Source organism: Vulpes vulpes, chromosome 16 (genome assembly GCF_048418805.1).
Source record: "Vulpes vulpes isolate BD-2025 chromosome 16, VulVul3, whole genome shotgun sequence".
In the NCBI taxonomy this organism is placed as follows: domain Eukaryota; kingdom Metazoa; phylum Chordata; class Mammalia; order Carnivora; family Canidae; genus Vulpes; species Vulpes vulpes.
The window spans coordinates 71871229-71892348 of NC_132795.1; the positions used below are offsets into that span (position 1 = coordinate 71871229).

General features: G+C 43.4%; 1 protein-coding gene across 2 annotated transcripts; it reads left to right on the top strand.

Moving 5' to 3' along the window:
- Window positions 1-339: 339 nt before the first annotated feature.
- On the top strand, window positions 340-20285 carry LYG1 (lysozyme g1). Of its 2 annotated transcripts, none has more exons than XM_072741881.1 (6): window positions 340-524; window positions 14451-14517; window positions 16385-16489; window positions 17441-17634; window positions 19346-19478; window positions 19670-20285. In XM_072741881.1, the coding sequence occupies exons 2-6, from the start codon at window positions 14475-14477 to the stop codon at window positions 19786-19788; spliced, it is 594 nt and encodes a 197-aa protein (XP_072597982.1). In that variant the 5' UTR covers window positions 340-524; window positions 14451-14474; the 3' UTR covers window positions 19789-20285. The 2 variants fall into 2 exon arrangements, with proteins under 2 accessions (XP_072597982.1, XP_072597981.1); XM_072741880.1 differs by lacking the exon at window positions 340-524 and adding an exon at window positions 9428-9452.
- The last annotated feature ends 835 nt before the right edge of the window (window positions 20286-21120 follow it).

Genomic DNA, 21120 nt, shown 5'->3' on the forward strand with positions numbered 1-21120 from the left:
AACAGCATTTCTCAGGGGGCACTGAATGTCAGTAGAAACACCCTAGACCTGAGATAACTCAAAAAATACCACACCATATTTCCATATACTCCTACTTAAAAACAATTTAGCTCATTTCAGTGAGCTAAGTAGGAGGAAGGTTTTGGTTCATTTGTTTTGTTTTGTAGGTTTTTTTTCTTGTTTTACCAAAAGAAACCTAAGTATGCAAAAAGTTCTGTGATTTCCACAATAAACTATAGCAAGTCAGTTGTGTCCAAAGCCAGCTCTAATGGCCCTTTTTCAGTTCCTTTTTTCTGATTTTGTTTCTTCTGTCTGGCGTCTTTCTTCCCTGGCATCTGTGGCCAAAACTGCCCGTGGTCTAGTAAAGCTGTCAAAAATGATTGAAGAATAATGGCATCTTTACCCTTCCTTTATCTGGGAAGAGGACGCTGCTGACAGCATTGCTGGCAGCAATCTCCTTGTGAGTATGGCTTGTTTAATTGCCACCTCGAAAAGTTCCACAGGACTTAGTTGAAGATTCTTTGGTAAGTAATTTGGAGGCTCTTAGATGAAAAGGCTTTACAAATATAAGTTTATATCAGGCTTTCCTCCTCTTTCCTCCTCCTTTCCTTTAGTGGGTTGCTGTGTCTAAATGTTTGTCCCTAGCTTAAAATTAGTTGATAGTGTTAATTGGAGCTGGAAAGGAGAAGGTCTGAAGAATGCTAAAAATACCATGGTCATTTACAAGCATTTTCTCATTTAATCCTTAAAACTTCCCTGTGAGGTTACCACCATTTTTATAGCCAAGGATACAGGCTCAAAGAGATCAACTGTCCAAGGGTCACCCAGATCCCTGGGATCTCAAAGTCCTTGCTCTCAGCCACTCTGCTTTCCTTTCCCAGCAAAAACCAACCAATTCCAGGCATGAATTCAGGACCTGATCCTTTGTCATCTTTGAGGCAACTGCTCCATTTTTTACTCCCTTGATGCATTTTCAAGCATTTCCTCTGCTGGATTCCTCCTACTACTGTTCAGAGATGTCTTCATAGTCTCTGCTGTACAAGTAAATAATAAATACTCCTCCTTGCCTCTCAGTCTAGTTAGCACCTCATCTCACTTTCCTGAGAAAGTTGCAAAAGTGATTCTCTCTCTCCTCTAGATTTGAATAAGAAAGTATAAACCCTGGGAATTGTTGGAAGCCATCTTAAGTGATGAATAGAGGGCAGAAAGTATTAGGATAAGGTTGATACTTAAAGCAGAGTGGGGTACTGGGTATTTGCCCAAAGAAAATGAAACACTAATTTGTAAAGATATGCATTATTTACAATAGCCAAGACATGAAAGCAACCTAAGTGTTCACTGATAAATGAATGGAAAAAGAAGAAGTGGTGTGTGTATTTGTGTGTGTGTATACACACACAATGGAGTATTACTGAGCCATAACAAGAACGAGATCTTGCCATTTGTGACAACATGGGTGGATCTAGAGGGTATTATGCTAAGTGAAATAAGTCAGACAGAGAAAGAAAAATACTGTATGATTTCACTCATTTTTTTTTAATTTTTTTTTTAATTTATTTATGATAGTCACACACAGAGAGAGAGAGAGGCAGAGACACAGGCAGAGGGAGGAGAAACAGGCTCCATGCACCGGGAGCCCGACGTGGGATTCGATCCCGGGTCTCCAGGATCGCGCCCTGGGCCAAAGGCAGGCGCCAAACCGCTGCGCCACCCAGGGATCCCTGATTTCACTTATATGTGGAATCTAAAAAACAAAACAAATGAACAAACAAAAATGCAGAAACAGAACCATAAATACAGAGAACAAACTGGTGGTTGTCAGAAGGGAGGGGAGTGGAGGGATGGGCAAAATGGGTGAAGAAAAGTGGGAGGTACAGGCTTCCAACTATGGAATAAGTGAGTCACAGGGATGAAAGCACAGCATAGGGAATATAGTCATTAACATTGTAATAGTGTTGTGTGGTGACAATGGTAGGTGCACTTGTGGTGAGCAGAGCATCACGTAGAGAATCACTATGTTGTACACTTGACACTAATGTAACATTGTTGTCAACTCTATTGCAATAAAAAAAAAAGGAAAGAAAGCAGAATGAAGGAGCAAAAGAATTCTAGGTGCACAACGACATTGTTAAATTGTTGAATCAAACCATCTCTGAAAAAAAAAAACCATCTCTGAAACTTAGCCTACCTCTGAACGTCCTCGTATGTGAATTAATAAATATTTATTGAGTCAAATTATCAGTTACTTACAATAGAATGAATCCTGATACTCCTGTATCACGATTACTCCTGCCTGGTATTGAGTGACTTCTGTGTAGCTAAATGCAATTAATCTCTTTTCAGTCTCATCTTCTCAACAGCATTTGACAAAGATAACACTAACTCCTTGGCTTCTGTGATATCATACTGTTGAACAAAAATTCAACTGAGTAAATTTAAAGATCTAACTGGCTTTATTCAACAATTCATGAATCTGGCAATGTTCCCTCTGACAACAGAAGGATGCTCTGAGGAGTTGCCTAAAATGAAAGGCTTTTATAGGCAGAAAGGCATGGGACAAGGAGATTATAAGCAAAGGGGGGGAAAAAAAGCCATGTTACTTTCCCTGATGGAAAAGAGCAGAGGATCTTATGCAGATGACCTTGCTAGTGCTGATTAGGAAAGTTCCTGACTGCTTGGTTTAAAACTCCACTCCTGGGAATGGAGTGGTTAGGTTAGGTGGTAAATGCTGAGGGAGCTTAACGTAAGTGACTTCATTTTGGAACTGTTGTTTCTTTTTAATGATATTCTACTGGTTTTCCCCTCCTTTATGGTCTCTCTTATTTGGGCTTCTTTTCCAGCTGTTTTTCCTCTACTTAATCCCTAAATATTGAGGTTCCTCAGGGACTGCTAAAGAGCATACTTCAATTCTCACCTGACACTTTCTTCCTAGGTAATGCCTTCTATTTTCCCGCCTTTACTTCCCTCTGTATAGCACTGACTCCCAAATTTATAGTCATCAATCCAGACCTCGCTTCTGAGCTTCAAATGCCACTGTGACATGTCTGCTAGGATGTCTCACAGGCACCTGAAACCTAACTCATTATATTAGAATATAAGTTCTACAAGGGCTAGGGCCATAGCTGTGCTGCTCACCCCTGTATGGCCCATTCCTAGCATTGTGCCTGACACAGAATAAGCTTTTTCTAAAATTTGTAAATGAATGAATGAATGAGAGATTAATAAGTGGGTAAATTAAATGATAGTACTGTTATTTGCAGATATCATTATCTTAACTCAAATTATTTTAAATAATAAGAGGAACTTAATATAATTCAATTGAAGTGTCTCTACTGAATTTGAGAACAGAAATGTGGTTAGACCTCAAGGTCATTTGGAACTGTGGTTTAGGATGTTGTCAGAACTCTCTTCAATTATTCCTTCTTCATTCCTCCTATGCAGCTAGCTACTTCATTTTTCTCTCTAGCTGCTTTTCTTGTTTTAATTCCTCAGACAAAATGGAGATTTTAGAACAGGGGTTGGTAAGTTTTTTCTTTTTTTAAAGATTCTATTTATTTATTCATGAGAGACACACACACACAGAGAGGCAGAGACACAGGCAGAGGGAGAAGCAGGTTCCATGCAGGGAGCCCAATGTGGGACTCGATCCCGGGTCTCCAGGATCATGCCCTTGGCCAAAGGCAGGCGCTAAACTGCTGAGCCACCCAGGGATCCCAGTAAGCTTTTTCTTAAAGGCTCAGGTCGACTTGTGACCATGTGGTCTCTATCACAAATACCTCTACCTTGTAGTGTGAAAACAGTCATAGAGGGCAGCCCTGATGGTCCAGCAGTTTGGTGCCACCTTAAGCGCGGGGTACGGTCCTAGAGACCCGGGATCGAGTCCCATGTCGGGCTCCCTGCATGGAGCCTGCTTCTCCCTCTGCCTGTGTCTCTGCCTCTCTCTCTCTCTCTCTCTCTGTCATGAATAAATAAATAAAATCTTAAAAAAAAAAACATAGACAATATGCAAATGAATGTCCATGGCTATATTCCAATAAAATATTATTCACAAAACAAGTGATAGCCCTTGGGCTGCTGTTTACCCACTCCTGGTCTACTAACAGATATCAAATCTGATATCAAGTTAGATGTCAACTACCAACAGATAATCAAATCTACATGTCTTTGGTTTCAGTAATTAGGAGAGAAATTGGTTCCATGTGTCTCCTGGTCCAGCTCAGATTATCTTCCCATCCCTGGCCCAAGAGACTATGGCTAAGAGGCAGGGTCAAGCTGCAGATGGCTACTCTCATGCTACTCCCTTGTGTTTTAGGAGAATTGAAGATGGAGGTAGTTCCTGGGAAAAGTCATGCTGCAATATTCCAGTGTCTAAAACCCAATTCTTAGTTTTCTTTTGCAGAACTGCTCCACCTCTAACATTCCAGACTCAACACCATTCTGCTTGTTGCTTATGCCTTCTCTCTTTCTCTCATCTCCTGCATCTAGTCGTGTCTCTTACTCACATCCTCGTGCAACCACCATCTCTCACGTGGTCTTCTGCAATATCTCAACTCTTGTTCACCTCCAATCTAATTGCCAGCTGGAGGATGCTTTTAAAACATAACTCTGTCATTTTTCTGCAGTGTCCAGGAGGCTTTATGGACAATGTCCCCTTAGACCACTAGGATTCTTAGGATTACAGGATCCCTGGGTGGCTCAGCGGTTTAGTGCCTGCCTTTGGCCCAGGGCGCGATCCTGGAGTCCCGGGATCAAGTCCCATGTCAGGCTCCTGGCATGGAGCCTGCTTCTCCCTCCTCCTGTGTCTCTGCTTCTCTCTCTCTCTCTCTCTCTCTGTCTATCATAAATAAATAAATAAATCTTAAAAAAAAAAAGGATTAGAGGAAGCAGGTACAGAGGAGAGGAGTTGAAAGTTCATCATAGGATCAATAGGGTCCATGAGAAGCCATTTCTCAGAGACACTAATAGCAACCAAAAACAGTAACTCCACTCAGGACTGACAGTGGTTGAAAGGTTGAGTAGGGCAGGAGGCTGAAAAAACTGTAGTCCAGGAAGCACCTGCCTAAAAGAAACAGCCCAGAATTTAAGAGCTAATGCTACCTTTGCCAGCATCCAGGGGAAGAGAGAAGCTGGGTTCTTAATTCAGCTCCTCCATTCCCAAGCAAGATACTTTCCTCATCTGTCAACTCAGATGTTTAAGTGAGGAGTAAAAGAGATGAAATTGGGATCCCTGGGTGGCGCAGTGGTTTAGCGCCTGCCTTTGGCCCAGGGCGTGATCCTGGAGATCCGGGATCGAATCCCACGTCGGGCTTCCCTGCATGGAGCCTGCTTCTCCCTCTGCCTGTGTCTCTGCCTCTCTCTCTCTCTCTGTGACTATCATAAATAAATAAAGATTTAAAAAAAAAAAAAAAAAAAAAAAAAAAATAAAAGAGATGAAATTTGCAACAGATTCTGGGATGTTTAGAGGCCACTTTTAGGCAAAAGACTTGAGCAATGGAAACCTGATCAAGGCAAAAGGCCCCACAGTGACGGAACTGATGCAAACAGCCTCATTGAGCAACCAACCTCGGAATAGCCAGAGGCCCTAACTGGTCAATTACAACAAGGCACAGTTCCTAAGATTATCAAAAAAGGAGAAATTCCATATGCCCTCATACCTCCTCACCCTGTCCTAAACTGTGGCCTCCAACCACCTCCTCCCGGCAGACAGTCTCTCCTTTGCTGTCCTCCCTGAGCTCCCTTGCAGTGTATTCAATAAACTTGTATCTCCTTTGTTCTACCTTGAGTGAATTCTTTTACTGTCCACGCTGCTGGCCTGCACTTAATCAGTACATCTCCACAATGTGATCAATAAATGCTTTCAACCTATATGTAGCAGAATCTTGTAATATTTATTACTTTAGGGAGGTATTAGGAAATGCCAAGGGGTACCAGGAGGAGAGAAGGATGGGGGAAAAGATATTGTTTAGGAGACATTTTAGATAAGAAATAATGTGGTTGCGAGCAGATACTTTCTGAAACTTTGGAGAGATAGATGGGCAAAGAGGATTTTTAGGAAGTTTGATGATGTGCAGAATGATTCTTGTCTTGGTACCTCTCAATATAATTTTCTGTAAAGCTATCTATTTGTTTTGGGGGATTTTGTCAATGATTTGTGTTCCTTTGGAGGGATACTATGCAGAACCCAGCCTAAAGGTAAGAGTAAGAAAGCTAAATTCATTTAAGACACAAACTCAAGCTGGGAAGATCTTGTGTTTGTGAAGTAGGCTGGGGCAGAAGTGAGGTGAGGGAGTCAGCTACTGTGATATGTAATAAGAAATATATATTTGGGTTCCATATGTTGTTGGAACATACATTTATTTTGTCACATTTTGGAAGGTGAAAGTCTAAGATCGAGGTGTTGGCTGGTTGGGATTCTCTGGAGCCCTTGCTTCCCGGCTTGCAGATGGCTACCCTCTTGCTGTGTCCTCAAATGGTCTTTTCTCTATGTGGATGCATCTTGGTATCTCTTCCAATTCTTATAAAGACACCATTGGATTATTAAAACAACAACAACAACAAATATCTATTTGGTCTTTATCTCTATTCCTGGTACAGAGCTTCTAAAATCCTTGGAATTTCATAAGGATAAGGACAATAAAGGTGACTTTTATTATGTTAATGAAGTGGCTTTTAGATGCTCCAGAGGATGGAGGATAGGGCCTGCGTTGGGGAGTGGAAGACACTAATTTGTGATTAAAGCGTTGGAATTTTCAACCTCTGGGGAGGAGAGAGAGAGGAGAGCTTGAGTTCAAGCTACATGGCCAGTGATTTAATCAGTTGTGGTTAAGTAATGCTTCGGTAAGAACCCAAGAGGAGGGCGTTGGGAGAGCTTCCAGGTTGGTGAACATGGAGATTCAAAGACAGTAGTGCATCTGGAGAGAATATAGAAGGTCTATACCATGTACCCATACCTTGCCCTGTGAATCTCTTCCATCTGGCTGTTCCTGAGTTATATCTTTTTTTTTTTTTATAACAAACCAGTAACGTAGTCACTATAAAATGTTTCTCTGAGTTCTGTGAGCAAATTGACCCCAAGGAGAGGTCTTCAGATCCTCAGATTTAAAGCCTATTGATTAGAAACACAGGTGACAACCTGGTCTTGCGATTGGTGTCTGATGTGGGGTAGGGGCAGTATTGTAGGACTGAGACATTAACCTGAGATCTGATGTTGTCTCTGGGTAGGTAGTGTCAGAGTTGAGTTGAACCATAGAACACCCAGCTGGTGTCAAAGAATTGCCTGGTATGGGAAAGAAAACAGGCAGGTCATAGCTGGCATCAGAACTGTAAGGGCACTCATTGCTCACCTGGGTCTGGGGGAAAGACATGGAATATCTTGAGCTGTTTCCATTTAGTCTCACTTAAGTCTAAGTGCAGTAAGCTTTTCTGATACCCCACTGCCTTCTCTCTTGATATACAGGCTTTTGGAAGGAAGTGTTCATATGGGGACTGGCTGAGGACTGAACAACCCTGAGGCTTAGGTGGGCATCATGTCTGAGGAGCTGTGGCTTGGCAACATGCTGGCTACCCACCAGGGAGAACCTTTTAGCACAGGAACGTGGGCACTGGGTGAGATCAGCCTTGGTGACTTGGTGCTTTTGCACATGGTGTCAGGACATTCCCACATTTCCTCATGCTGTAATACATTTTAGTTGTTGGTGTGTGCTAGACAAAATAAAGAGAAAGGGTTTCAGTTGTTGTTTGGGATATGGTTCTTAACAAGGCTCATTATTGCTCTGTTTTTTATTGCAACTCTGCCAACAACAGAGAGGAGACCAGCATCCTCATATTCTCCTCCCTAGACTTAACTGTCAGGAACTCCCTGGGAGTCCAGGTCTGGATCATCATCTCAGCCATTGATAGAGAACAACAAAATCCTAATCCCCAAAATCTGAGCTGCAAATGCCCAGTCTGCTATTTCCCAACTCATAAGTATCCTTTAATTCATTTGTTTATTCTTTCCATATCCTTTTATTGGCTATCTCCTACGTTCCATTTGGGGGATACAGGAAAAGACCCAATCTTTGCTCTCAAGCTGTTTCCAGGCTAACCAAACAAGCAAACAAAAAGTGTCATGGGCCCACTGATAGAAATATTCAGAGGGCTGCATGAGACATGAGCAACTCAAGCTTACCCTGGGATCCAGCACTGGGGGCCCAATCTGAATTTTGCTGGGTGAGTTTGTGGGAATTCCTCATGCCCTGACTGATTCAACAGATATGTACCGAACACCCATAATGTGCCAGGCTCTGATCTGAGCTCTGCAGACTCAGTCATAATGAAGCAGCTGAGGTCACTGCCCAGGGCTTACATTCTGGTTGTGGCTAGGGGAGAAGGCAGGAGATGCAGAGGAGACATATGATAAACAAGTTAGCAATGAGCAAGCCATTTATTCCACAGGTTTTATTATCTCCTATGTGTCAGGTAGGGTGTTAGGTGGTAGGGTTATATTTATTTACTTGAGAGAGAGAGCACACAAGAGAGCACAAGCCGGGGGAAGGGGCAGTTACAGACATGGGGCTTGATCCCAGGAGCCTGGGATCATGAAAGGCAGATGCTTAACTGACTGAACCACCCAGATGCCCCAGGTGGTGGGGTTATAAAGACACAGTCCCTGTCTCTATGGGTATATCAGATGGGGGGAAGAGCCTGTAAGAAGAAGGCATACAGCAAATGCTGGGCTGTGTTGGAGGAAAATCAAGTCATTCAGTAGAGATGGGGCAAAGGGTGTGGTTGGTGATAGAAAGGGTTCCCTCTTTTAGTTATGAAACTCATCTCTTGGGCAATCTAGGCCAAAGAGTCCTTCCTGGAAACTTCATATAAAACCTTTTAAAGTATTTATTGAGGTAGACATTTGGGAACAAACTGTATGTACTAGACGTATATAAAAGGGCATCATTCAGCCTGTCTAAGGTGTGATTCTGCTTGCCTGAAATAAAGATCAAGAATGAATTTTTGACATTCCAAATTCAATTTCTTCCTTCCTTCTTTCTTTTCCTCTTTCCTTCTTCCCTTGTTTCCCTCCTTCCCTCCTTCCTTCCTTCCCTCCCTCCTTCCCTCCTTTCCCTCTTCTTTTCTTACTTGCCTTTATTCCTAGAAGCTGGTGCAAATAAAAGCAAGTGTTGGCCTGAAAGTACCAATATAAATCCACATACTATGATCCGCCTTCTGAGGTATGGTAGGGAACTAATTGGTTAATGTCTGCAAAATGGCAGGACATTCTTGAATAAAAGGCCCTATATAAGTTCAAAGTATTTGTAATTATTGTGATTATTACTATAACTTGTGAGACTTAGCCATAAATATTTTCATAAGAGGATGAAGTCAACACTTTTAAAAAGAAGAAGCAGGACAGAGACTCTATATAAAGCGTCATGGACTGCCCGCCTCTAAGGACAAGAGGTAACAGAAGACAGGTGAGTGTATGTCGGACTAGAGGCCCTTACATTCAGACTTATTTAGAAGGAAAGATCCAGTCTATGGTGATGGATTGGTAATGATTGCGTCACTTTGCTGCTAAGTAAACAAGACAGTTTGGAGTAGGATAAAACTTAAGGACTTTGCAAAGACAGCCCAAGTTATAAAAGATTATGTAGATGATGGGATGATTTTTACCCCCCTGTTCACTGTAATGCTTATAAAAACCTAGATTTCTGGTAATGCAAGTGTATAGCTACTTTTGGATTTGTGAGCAAGTGCAAAAGAACAGAACTATATGTGCATTTAACAGAAGCTGTGATAGGCTGAATGGGATGTCTTTGCTGTGAATCCAGAGCCAAAGGATTGAGATGTTGACATTTTGTCAGATAGCAATCTGTCCCCCAGCCTTACCCTCCTGCCAGCGTTACATTAACCCCATATACATTGCATGATGGCTGTATAACAGAGCCCTATTTTCTCTGGAAGCTGTGAAAGGACAAAGGTCAATGGTCTAACAGCTGAAGCCTGACAGAGTAAAAGCATAGAGAGCTTCAGGAGTCTTGGCTGGAAAACAGAGGCCATGATCTCTTTGATTTGATCTTTGTTTATAACGAGATATTCCCAGGATAGGTCCTAGCATTAGGAAAGGAGACTTCCTGGAGTTCTCAACTCTGGAATCCCAGATGGGCACAGAGACCTTATGGACAGAAGGAAAGGATTTGCCTGCAGAAAGTCAAGAGAAGCCATCACACCTCCAAGCTCCTTGGGGCTGGTCATCTGCTCACAATCCAAATTCAGGAAACAACATTTTTGCAGGCCATCTAACTCTGCCGAAGAGTGAGTTCAGAAGGAGCCTTACATTTGAAGCTAAAAAGTGAGATTCTTCTCCAGAAAATATTATCATAGTGGCAGAAACATTTGGTACCTGTGACTGTCACTGCTACTATTTTAATTTAGGGCCTGTTGGTGCATAGCCATTGGCAGGACAATGGGTGGGGTATTGCTGTGTGCGAGGAAAGAAGGAAGGGACAGGCAGCAAGAGGGTGGATGACTAAGACAAGATGCTGCTGGAAAGGCCTATCAGCACCCAGGGAGCAAGCAGATGGAGAGACCAGTTATCTGTAAAAGCCGAGTTGCCAGACAGTGAGGAGTGAAGAGACCTGTCTAACTGCACGTGTAGAGCAGCCCTCAGTTTTCCAGGATCGAGTAGGAGGCCACGCTGGGGCAGGACACCTTCCTGGCTGGCACCTCAGGGTGCTACTACAGCACATCTTCCAGGCTGGTTGCAGGGCCCCAAGGATGTGGAGTGGCTGTAGTTTAAGAGTTCTGGTGAAGACCTGGGAGAGCATTCCCAGGAAGGGAACAGGAGTTCTGTGGTGAGAGAACTGCAAAGACCAAAAAAGACCTTTATTTCCACTTTTTCCAGGAAAATGGTTTAAGGGATGAGTAAACAGTCTATTATGCCTTATAAATCTAAACAATGCGTTGGGAATTACGAAGCACTCGGTGGAGGGAAGATGGGTGGAGACCACCAGGAACTTGAACTGGCCCCAAGGGATGCTCGGGTTGTCTATTTCCCTGTGCCCTGCCAGCAGGCTACTGCTCCAGCTTGTTGGCACCCCTCCCCTCTGCTGCCTGTCACTGCTTTGCTCTTCAGGAAGGGAGAAGGGGGATGCCACCAAAGATACTGCGCTTGGCGTTATGAGCACTGCACTGCCTAGGCCTTGACATTCCTTTTAAAAATTTATTTATTTATTTATTTATTTATTTATTTATTTATTTATTTATCAGACACACACACACACACACACACACACACACAGAGGCAGAGACATGGGCAGAGGGAGAAGCAGGCTCTCAGGAGTCCCTCTTGGGAGCCTGATGCGGGACTCGATCCCAGTACCCTGGGATCACGACCTGAGCCAAAGGCAGATGCTCAACCACTGAGCCACCCAGGTGCCCCCTGGCCTTGACATTCTAATAGTGGTTTAGAGTGCACAGAGCCACAGGGGCATTAAGATTAATCATAGGTAACCAATGGACGCTCCCTGACCACACTCCCGCAATGCCTCAACGGTCCCTTCTAATCACAAATGTTTTGTGGCATCTATAAAGTTGGGTCACAGAGTTGGAGTTGCTTCAATATGCTGTGTCTATTTCCACTGTCACTTAATGCTTTTTTCCCGATGTAACTAAAACATGACAAAAAGTAACTCTGTGTTTCTAAGTAATTACACAGACTCTTTTCAACCAAGCTTTTAGTTCCCTGGTTGGAACCATAAGGTAGCTTTCATGCTGCAATGAAAACAGAGTTCTTTTCCCCTGGAATTTTCCAAGAGGAAGTATTTTTGTTCCCTAGAAAAGCAAGAGCAGAGTGAAAGACCCTCGGTTTAGCATCTGGATGCCAGTCGTGCTCTTTTCTGCAGGGCTTTTCCCCTAAAGCCAGTAAGAAGCCTCCGTAAAGATAAACTTTCTTGAGACTATATGAGAGTTTCCTGTACCTACATGGCTCTTTCTCCAGTCTTTTTCCTGGGCCTGAGCATCCCAGTGGAGGGGGATTAGGGGGGTTGGCGCTCAGTAGACGTTGAATAAATGATTCCTCTCCGGTGCCTGAACCTGAGAATTTCTGCAGACCCAGCTACAACTCCACGTTCCTGTATCTTTCAGGTGTTGGCACTGAGCCTGGCATTTTCTGCTCAACTAAGGGAAACCATCTCACGTTGTAGGGAAGGAAAACAAAAAACATCACCATATCCGTGGAGCATGTGACTGCTTGGTAGGAGACACAATTAAATGACATCCTTAATATCTCTCCTTTATCTTGAGACGTAATCTCTTCCTGGGTGTTTGAAAGGAAACACTCAATATAACCCTGAAGCAAAAGAGATGAGAAAGTGTCAAGTCTCGTATTTATATGCAAACTCCTACTTATAATGATAGTAATAATTTAAAATGATAAGTAGCCAGGCTCATTGGACCCAGGGAAAGGATGGGAACACCCTGCAGAGGGAGGGTTGGGGGTGGAGACTTTGGGGGCAGGAGACCAGATCCTCCAGCATTGCCTGGGGTCAACTGCAACCTATTCTAGGAGGCATTTGTATATTTATTTGGTAGCTAGTGGGAGAACCAAGCCTCTTTGTACCAGTGGAAGGTGGTTAGAGGAACGGTTGGATGAGAAAGTGGGTGAGCTCAAGAGCATATTGATGACCAGTTACCACTTCTCCCATCTAGTGAGCAACATATGTGTTTAATACTGCCCAGGACCTGGCTTTTAGGGATTTGACTTGGTTTTCTCTCTTGCACAGGAGTTTTGCACAAAGGGAATGGGGAGCATGGCTCAAGGTGGCTAACGGGTTCTGAGATTCCCAGGCTTCAGGGTTAGAATAGTGGAAAAGGTGTACTAGTCCTTCCTCCAACCAAAGCAGAATATGTTCCAAGGCTCACTGAGGAATGTGTAATGTCTCTGCCTCTGTGTGTGTGTGTCTCTGATAAATAAATAAATAAATAAATAAATAAATAAATAAATAAATTTTTAAAAAGGAATGTCAAGGCCTAGACAGTGCAGTGCTCATAACGCCAAGCGCAGTATCTTTGGTGGCATCCCCCTTCTCCCTTCCTGAAGAGCAAAGCAGTGACAGGCAGCAGAGGGGAGGGGTGCCAACAAGCTGGAGCAGTAGCCTGCTGGCAGGGCACAGGGAAATAGACAACCCGAGCATCCCTTGGGGCCAGTTCAAGTTCCTGGTGGTCTCTACCCATCTTCCCTCCACCGAGTGCTTCGTAATTCCCAACGCATTGTTTAGATTTATAAGGTATAATAGACTGTTTACTCATCCCTTAAACCATTTTCCTGGAAAAAGTGGAAATAAAGGTCTTTTTTGGTCTTTGCAGTTCTCTCACCACAGAACTCCTGTTCCCTTCCTGGGAATGCTCTCCCAGGTCTTCACCAGAACTCTTAAACTACAGCCACTCCACATCCTTGGGGCCCTGCAACCAGCCTGGAAGATGTGCTGTAGTAGCACCCTGAGGTGCCAGCCAGGAAGGTGTCCTGCCCCAGCGTGGCCTCCTACTCGATCCTGGAAAACTGAGGGCTGCTCTACACGTGCAGTTAGACAGGTCTCTTCACTCCTCACTGTCTGGCAACTCGGCTTTTACAGATAACTGGTCTCTCCATCTGCTTGCTCCCTGGGTGCTGATAGGCCTTTCCAGCAGCATCTTGTCTTAGTCATCCACCCTCTTGCTGCCTGTCCCTTCCTTCTTTCCTCGCACACAGCAATACCCCACCCATTGTCCTGCCAATGGCTATGCACCAACAGGCCCTAAATTAAAATAGTAGCAGTGACAGTCACAGGTACCAAATGTTTCTGCCACTATGATAATATTTTCTGGAGAAGAATCTCACTTTTTAGCTTCAAATGTAAGGCTCCTTCTAAACTCACTCTTCGGCAGAGTTAGATGGCCTGCAAAAATGTTGTTTCCTGAATTTGGATTGTGAGCAGATGACCAGCCCCAAGGAGCTTGGACTTCCCTACAGTGAAGGGAAAAGAACCCAAATGAAGAGAAACAGTAACACAAGATTCTCCTTTTCCACATTATCTTTTGATAATGAAAAGGCTATTACTGAGATAAGGCATAGCCATCAAAAATTTGCTTTTCAGGATCTGGACTCAGGTCACTATGTTTCTCAGTGTTGAGAATCAAAGTATTCTGGCTTCCTGAACTAATTACTATCCAGTAACTCGATGGTATGGTGAGTCCCTGTGGGCCAAGCAGAAGTCTCGTTATTTTAAAATTAATTGAAAGGATGGATGGAGCACAAGGCTTACTTTTGCTTTCTTCCTTATGATTCAAATCACTAACTTTTCTTCATTCAGCCATGGGAAAACTTATTCCTTTCTTTTTTTTAAACCTCTTTCCATAGAAATATTGAATATTGTTATGATGATAATTGGTGTTCTCACATCTTTGAGCTAATACTTATTCTAACATCATTTTAGGACCCATAGAGCCAGCTCATCAGTATGTCTGTGCTGTGGCTGCTTCTGGGGCTTCTGGCCCTTACTGGTGAGTGTTTAATTTTTTCCACATGACCTTGGAGATGGGAAGAATAAGCACAGGAACAGAATGGTATTTCTGGTGCTTAAGACTGTGGTAAAAAAATGTTGTTTTTCTTCTATGTTGGCCAATAAATACTGGATTTAGTAACAGCCACTGACAAATGGCCTTTTTCCAGATGCCCCACAAAAGGAGGGGGCTCTCCAGAATGTGGAGTGGCCTTATACCAGTATTGCTGGAGGCTGGACTTTAAATATACATCATCAATAAGTACTTATTTTACCTCTATAAGAACCATCTCACCAAAAGTAATTATTGAAGCTATTAATAGATCATGTATTTCCGGAGGAGGATTGAGATGTTTTACTATGTAAAAAAAAAGACTAATGTAATTTCAAATAGGAAACTAGCATGGAGGGGATCAAGGATATGTGATGAAGCCAGCCACTGAGATTGACATAATTGCTATGCTTGAATTTCAGATTTAGTCTTAAGGTTTCTTGCAGACCAAAAGAGAAAAGTACATGGTTTTTTTTTTGGTAAATAAAAGAAGAAAACATTTTCCTGGCTCTAAATTCTTTTTTTTTAAGATTTTATTTATTTATTCATAGAGACAGAGAGAGAGAGAGAGAGAGGCAGAGACACAAGCAGAGGGAGAAAAAGGCTCCATGCAGAGAGCTTGATGTGGGACTCGATCCAGGGTCCCCAGGATCACGCCCTGGGCTGCAGGCGGCGCTAAACCGCTGCGCCACCGGGGCTGCCCTTTTTTTTGTTTTTTTTTTAAGATTTTATTTATTTATTCATGAGAGACACAGAGAGAGAGAAGCAGAGACAGAAGCAGAGGGAGAAGCAGGCTCCATGCAGGGAGCCCGATGTGGGACTCGATCCCAGGACTGCGGGATCATGTCCTGGGCCAAAGGCAGGCGCCAAACCGCTGAGCCACCCAGGGATCTCCTGGCTCTAAATTCTAACAATTTCTCAGATGAGGTCTTACATTCATTCACTGATTGATCCATTTATTTAAGAAGCATTTTTAAATTTCTAAAAGATATTTGGGGGAATACAAGGAACTTTAAGGAGCATTTAATGTGACTCAGGGAGTGGCTACAGGGCAGGGAGCAATGAATGACATAACCCATTACAATATTAAGGGTATTTGTTACTAATTATAAAGAAAAAAACTGTACTGATTAAAAAATAAAAAAGGACACACTGGTAGGCAGTAGGTAAAGAGAGAAAGAGAGAGAGAGAGAGAGAGAGAGAGACGCAAAGGCAAAAAGGGAAGAAGTAGAAAGAGGGAGCCTGCACATGGAGACCTGGTCCTGTGTCCCACTACATGTCTTCCCCTCTTTGTTGTCATAGAGACCCCCACCTAGAAGAGCATACCATCCAGAAGACCACATAAAGCCACCTCTAAGTCCAAGTATCTTTACTTTGAGTCTGGGTTGAGACCCCATGGAGGCCCAAGCTTTATACATGTTTCTACAGAACAACCATAAATATCTCACCAGACCAGCCAGGCAGAAATATTTGAGGGAGAAATATCAAGAGTTCACCTAAGACAGAGGATGAAGACTAGTTATATGGAACAGATAATCTAGTTTGATTCTAAGACATCAACTCAATGATACTGGACAGCCCAGGGCTCTGTGAGGAGTATAGCTGCTCCAACAAGTGACAACTTAGTATGGAGGAGGTTTCTATGATAATTTCCTAGTCACGGTACCATAAATTTTAAAAGTGTTTCAAGTTAGAGTGAAGTTCTTGTTCTTATGGATTTTGGTAAATTGCTTTGATGGCGTTTCATTCGTGGACAGAAGAGGATCAAAAGTAGTCTAATTCAATGCCTAAAGCTGAAAATTTCTCAAATTTGTAGATTCATCTGAAAGCAGCAACTGGGGATGCTATGGAAACATCCGAAACGTTGAGACCCCTGGGGCGTCCTGTGGGATTGGCAAACGTCATGGCCTGAACTACTGTGGTAGGTTACGAGCTCATTGTCCACCTCTGCTCTTCTGCTTTATCTCAGAAAGTGCCTCTTTTTGGCAGGGGTGGCTTCAACAGGATTTTGTCCTTTGCCTTGATACCCCACACCCACATCTCCTTGTCCTTCCCCACAAATTTTGATCCTCTCAACATATCTGTTTGGTTCCCGCTATTTCCCATAGCCCTACACTACCAGGGGGCAGGATGACTGCTGGACATGGAGTCCAAAGATCTTGTCTGAATGTGGGCTCTGATTCTTCAACAAGCCACTTAGTTCCCCTCTGCCTCCACTGAAAGGGGTTAAAAGTACTCACTTTATAATTTTGCTGTAAACTCTGGTCAGTAGAATGTGAATGAGAGTGCATTTGAAATCACTAAAAATGCTTACAAAGTAAGCGGGCTAGCCAGGTAAATTAATACTGGTTTTCATTTTTCCCAGCATCCTTGTTATTTTATAAAGGTTTAAGCTCATAGCAATTTCTGGGTGTCACTTTAGGGTGGAAAGGTGGGCAAGAGTGAGCAAATCTGTTAGGGAAACTCTCCATGGACTTCTTGAAGGGGTTGGGAGACTCTTTCATATCTGGTGCTCATTGTAGCTGATGGACAGGCGCATTTTACTGGGTACCTCTGTTTGGGGTGCTTAGGATGGAGCCAGTGTGCTATGCTCGGAGAATCATCCTCCGTGGGCCAGAGCAGCCCCTGAGAGCCCAGCGAGGGGGTGCTGGAAGCCACAAAGGACATTGCCTCAGTGGATGCCAACTCAAGCTCAAAGGAGGAGAATCATACTCTCGGGTCTAGAAATGGCAGCTAGGGAGTTCAGACTGAGACATGGGCTTCTCAGTACTAGCCCACTGCCCAGATCCTTGGAGTGTGATTTCTCTCCTTTTGAGCCCCCACATCAGCATAAGTCACGCAAACCACATCCTTCCTTCTGTGTTTGCATTAGGAGTTCGTGCTTCTGAAAGGCTGGCTGAAATAGACATGCCCTACCTCCTGAGATACCAGCCGGTGATTCACACTGTTGGCCAGAAGTACTGTGTGGATCCTGCAGTGATCGCTGCTGTCTTGTCCAGGGAGTCTCATGGCGGCAACGCTATGGTCAACGTGGGCAACACGGGCAACGGCATCGGGGTTGTGCAGGTAACCCTCGTCAGTTATGACATATGGCCGTTGTGCTGCATGGCACAACACTAAGGGGGCATCGTCACATTTGTTGTTGTTGACACCCTGGAGCACAGCTCCATGGGACACCGAGTGAAAGGTGCTCCCTGGAGCTGCGAGAGCCACAGCTCTCTGCCTGATACAAGTGGCAACATCACTGCTTCATTGTGAGCCATGGTTTCCTTTCAAAATCAACTGTGCTGTGTTTCCAGGATATCATCCATTGTACTCTATTCTGGATCTTTGCTCTGTTATTTTGTAGCCACATGACCTCATTCAATCTCCCTATGACTCTGTTTCCTCATCTATAAAACACCAGCCTCAGAATTATTATGAAGACTCAATGCAATGATGTGAAAATATGCTTAATATCTGGCAGATTTTCAGAAAATACTGGACTCCTTCTCTTTTGTCTTCTTTCTACACAATTCTTAGTTCTGAAGATCCAGTTTTATTTTTGCACGAATTTTTCCTGGTTTCACTTGTCTCAGAGTCTCCCAGGGAACTGGGCATTAACTCCACAATCGAATTAATTGCACACTGGGGGAATCAGTGATGGCAAGGAGACAATGGAGCTGTAATTTTTTTTTCTATTGCATTTCATGTTGTTGTTGTAGTTGTTGAGAAGCCTTTACGTAGTGCAGTCACTTTTTAAGCTTTTAGGAAAATGTATTCCTCAGTGATCTTGAAACTGGCTTCCCATCAGTACTTGGAATGACACTTTGCAATTTAAAAGTACTTTCAAATACTTTATCTTATTTTGATCTGGGACCCATCCAGTAATCTAATGAGGACGGGGTGAAGGGGAAGGCATATAATACATCCTTTCCAGGTAAGGAAGTGGTTTTACAAGGAGAGGGTCAATGCTGCAAAGTCACACGGCAGTTGGAAAATGAAGAACCGAGACCAAGAACAACATGGGTGATGTTAGGGTCAGCGTCAACTCTAATATTCTGCTCTGCCTCCTTTGTAAAATCTTGCCCTTGGGAAAAGCATGTGTCCATCTGTTTTGAAGATGAAAGAATTCTCTAGATCCAGACATTTCTCCTAAACATGTTGAAAATCATGTGGAATGGTAACCTAAGGTCTATAAGAAAAATTAGAAGTACTTTTAGACATTCAGATTACCTGGAAGAAGGGATGCCTGGGTGGCTCAGCGGTTGAGCATCCACCTTTGGCTAAGGATGTGATCGTGGGGTCTTGGGATGAGTCCCACACTGAGCTCCCTGCAGGGAGCCTGCTTCTCCTGCCTGTGTCTTTGCCTCTCTTTCGTGTCTCTCATGAATAAACAAATAAAATCTTAAAAAAAAAAAAGAGAGAAGATTATCTGGAAGGAGGATTACAAGTACAGATAGAAAAACCCCTTTATGATCTGTTTGGAAGGCTTGTGTTTGCACCACTGAAGGAGGGTACTGGACTGGTACATCCACTACCTCTGTCACCTTGGGCACCCAGCTCTGCCTTTCACTATTACAATGAGGCAGCTGTGAAATGTCTGCTCATTCTTTCTTTGACCAAACCTTATAGCTTTACTGTTTATCCTCAGAGAGATCAAAGGTGGCATTAATTAGTTTGCCCAAAGGAGGAGGAGAGAAAAAGGAAGGAAATGAAAAAGCAGCACTGGTCCCATGAAGTCCTGTCACCCTCCCACATGGCTCACCTAGTTTTTCCTCCACCTCTCTCCCTCTAGGACCCTGGTTTTTATGCTCCCACATCCTGGATCAGGGAGTCTCAGGTTTCTCAGATAACTGAGGTCCTTACTGTTAGGATCAAAGAAATTCAAAGGAGGTTTCCAACTTGGACCTCTGACCAGTACCTGAGAGGTAAGTGTAACCCTGGGCTGGGGTTTCAGGGCATGGAATTAATAAGAACAAATATAAGACATTGCACAAGATTCCCCAAGATTACTCAACCTGCTGTTGAGCCATCAGGAAAGAGAATCTAAGTCAACTGCGGAGACCCTGAAGCAATGAGGGACTGTAAGGTCAGCATTAACCCATCTCACAAATTCCAGGTGGACTCTGTGCCTATGCTGGAGGTCCTGGCTACATCAGAAGCAGCGAGGACCTGAGCTGTGACTTCTGCAATGACGTCCTTGCACGAGCCAAATACTTCAAGAGACATGGCTTCTAACACATCAGAGCAAACCCAAGGTCATTACCAAACATAGGAGACCTCAACTGTAACACAGAAAAAACTAGCCAATGGGGCTTGTAACTGTGAATCTGAATTTGACCTGAAGGTCACCAAAATAATTGAATTACATTAAAGGAGGAATTGTCTGCATTTTGTGGTTGAGTATGTAAATGAAAAAACTGTCCCCTTAAAGGTACTTCCATGGAAGTTAGCTCTAATGTGGATTTCCTATACCTCATTGACTAGCACTGTCAGATTTGGCAAATAAAAATACAGGAAGCCCAGTTAAATTTGAATTCCAGGTAAATGATGAATGAATTTTTAATGTAAATCCCATGCAATATTTAGAACACATTCATCCTAAAAAATTATTCATAGTTTATCTGAAATTCAAATTTATTTGAGTACCTGGTATTTTATCTGGCAAACTCCATCACTGATTTTTTAAAATAAGAATCATACTTTCAAATTTTAATTAAAAAGTTTGAAAAATATTTTATTTATTTATTTGTGAGAGTGAGTGAGTGAGAGAGAGCACGAGTGTGTGTGTGTGTGTGTGTGTGTGTGTGTGTGTGTGTGTGTTGGGGGGAATAGAAGGAGAGGGAGAAGCAGATACCCCGCTGGGCAGGGAGCCCAATGTGAGGCTCCATCCCAGGTCCCTGAGATCATGACCTGAACTGGAGGCTGCTGCTTAACTGCCTGAGCCACCCAGGCATCCCAGAGAGTCACCTGTTAACTCTGTAGCATTAGCTTAGCCCTAGGACCGTCTCCTTTTTTCTAATTTTACCTCCTCCTTTCCTGGACCCTGGGCCACAGAACCTTCTCCTGTACCCGTACTCCCCCCAGCTCAGCTAAATTATCCCCTGGTTTGGCCCACTTAGGACTAACAGAGCCAGGGGGTAGGATAGTGAGTCATCTATCCGAATTGCCCTCAAGGACATCGACCAGCACTATACTGGTAAATTATTTAATTTGAGGGGTTGCATGTTCTATAAATGTAATGAATGTGTGTCCCATTCTATCAATTGTATGCTGTCAACACTCTGCAGGGTGTCATTTTAGAACAATCATCATTTTAAGCAGAAGTGTTTTTAAGCAACTGCTGTGTGCTCAGCACTGCATGAAGCACTATGTATCAGAGTCTGTGGCCTCAGAAACTGTTCAGTTATAAAATTTAGCTGGGGATAATAGCCCACCACATGTGTGCACAAGGTACAGACTCAGGGCCGGTTTCAGGTAGCAGAAGGAGGTGCTCATCTTCTGCATTGGGGGCCTGTGGAACCTGCTCATGACCGTTGGTGCCCTTGACTTCCTCCAGGGCCACTTCCT

What these genes read in the sequence shown, in the direction of transcription:
- LYG1 (XM_072741881.1), top strand. Translation starts at nt 14,475, where the DNA reads ATGTCTGTGCTGTGGCTGCTTCTGGGGCTTCTGGCCCTTACTG. An exon ending in GGGGCTTCTGGCCCTTACTG is followed by an intron (nt 14,518 to 16,384) that starts GTGAGTGTTTAA and finishes TCAAATTTGTAG; the next exon opens with ATTCATCTGAAAGCAGCAAC. An exon ending in TCATGGCCTGAACTACTGTG is followed by an intron (nt 16,490 to 17,440) that starts GTAGGTTACGAG and finishes TGTTTGCATTAG; the next exon opens with GAGTTCGTGCTTCTGAAAGG.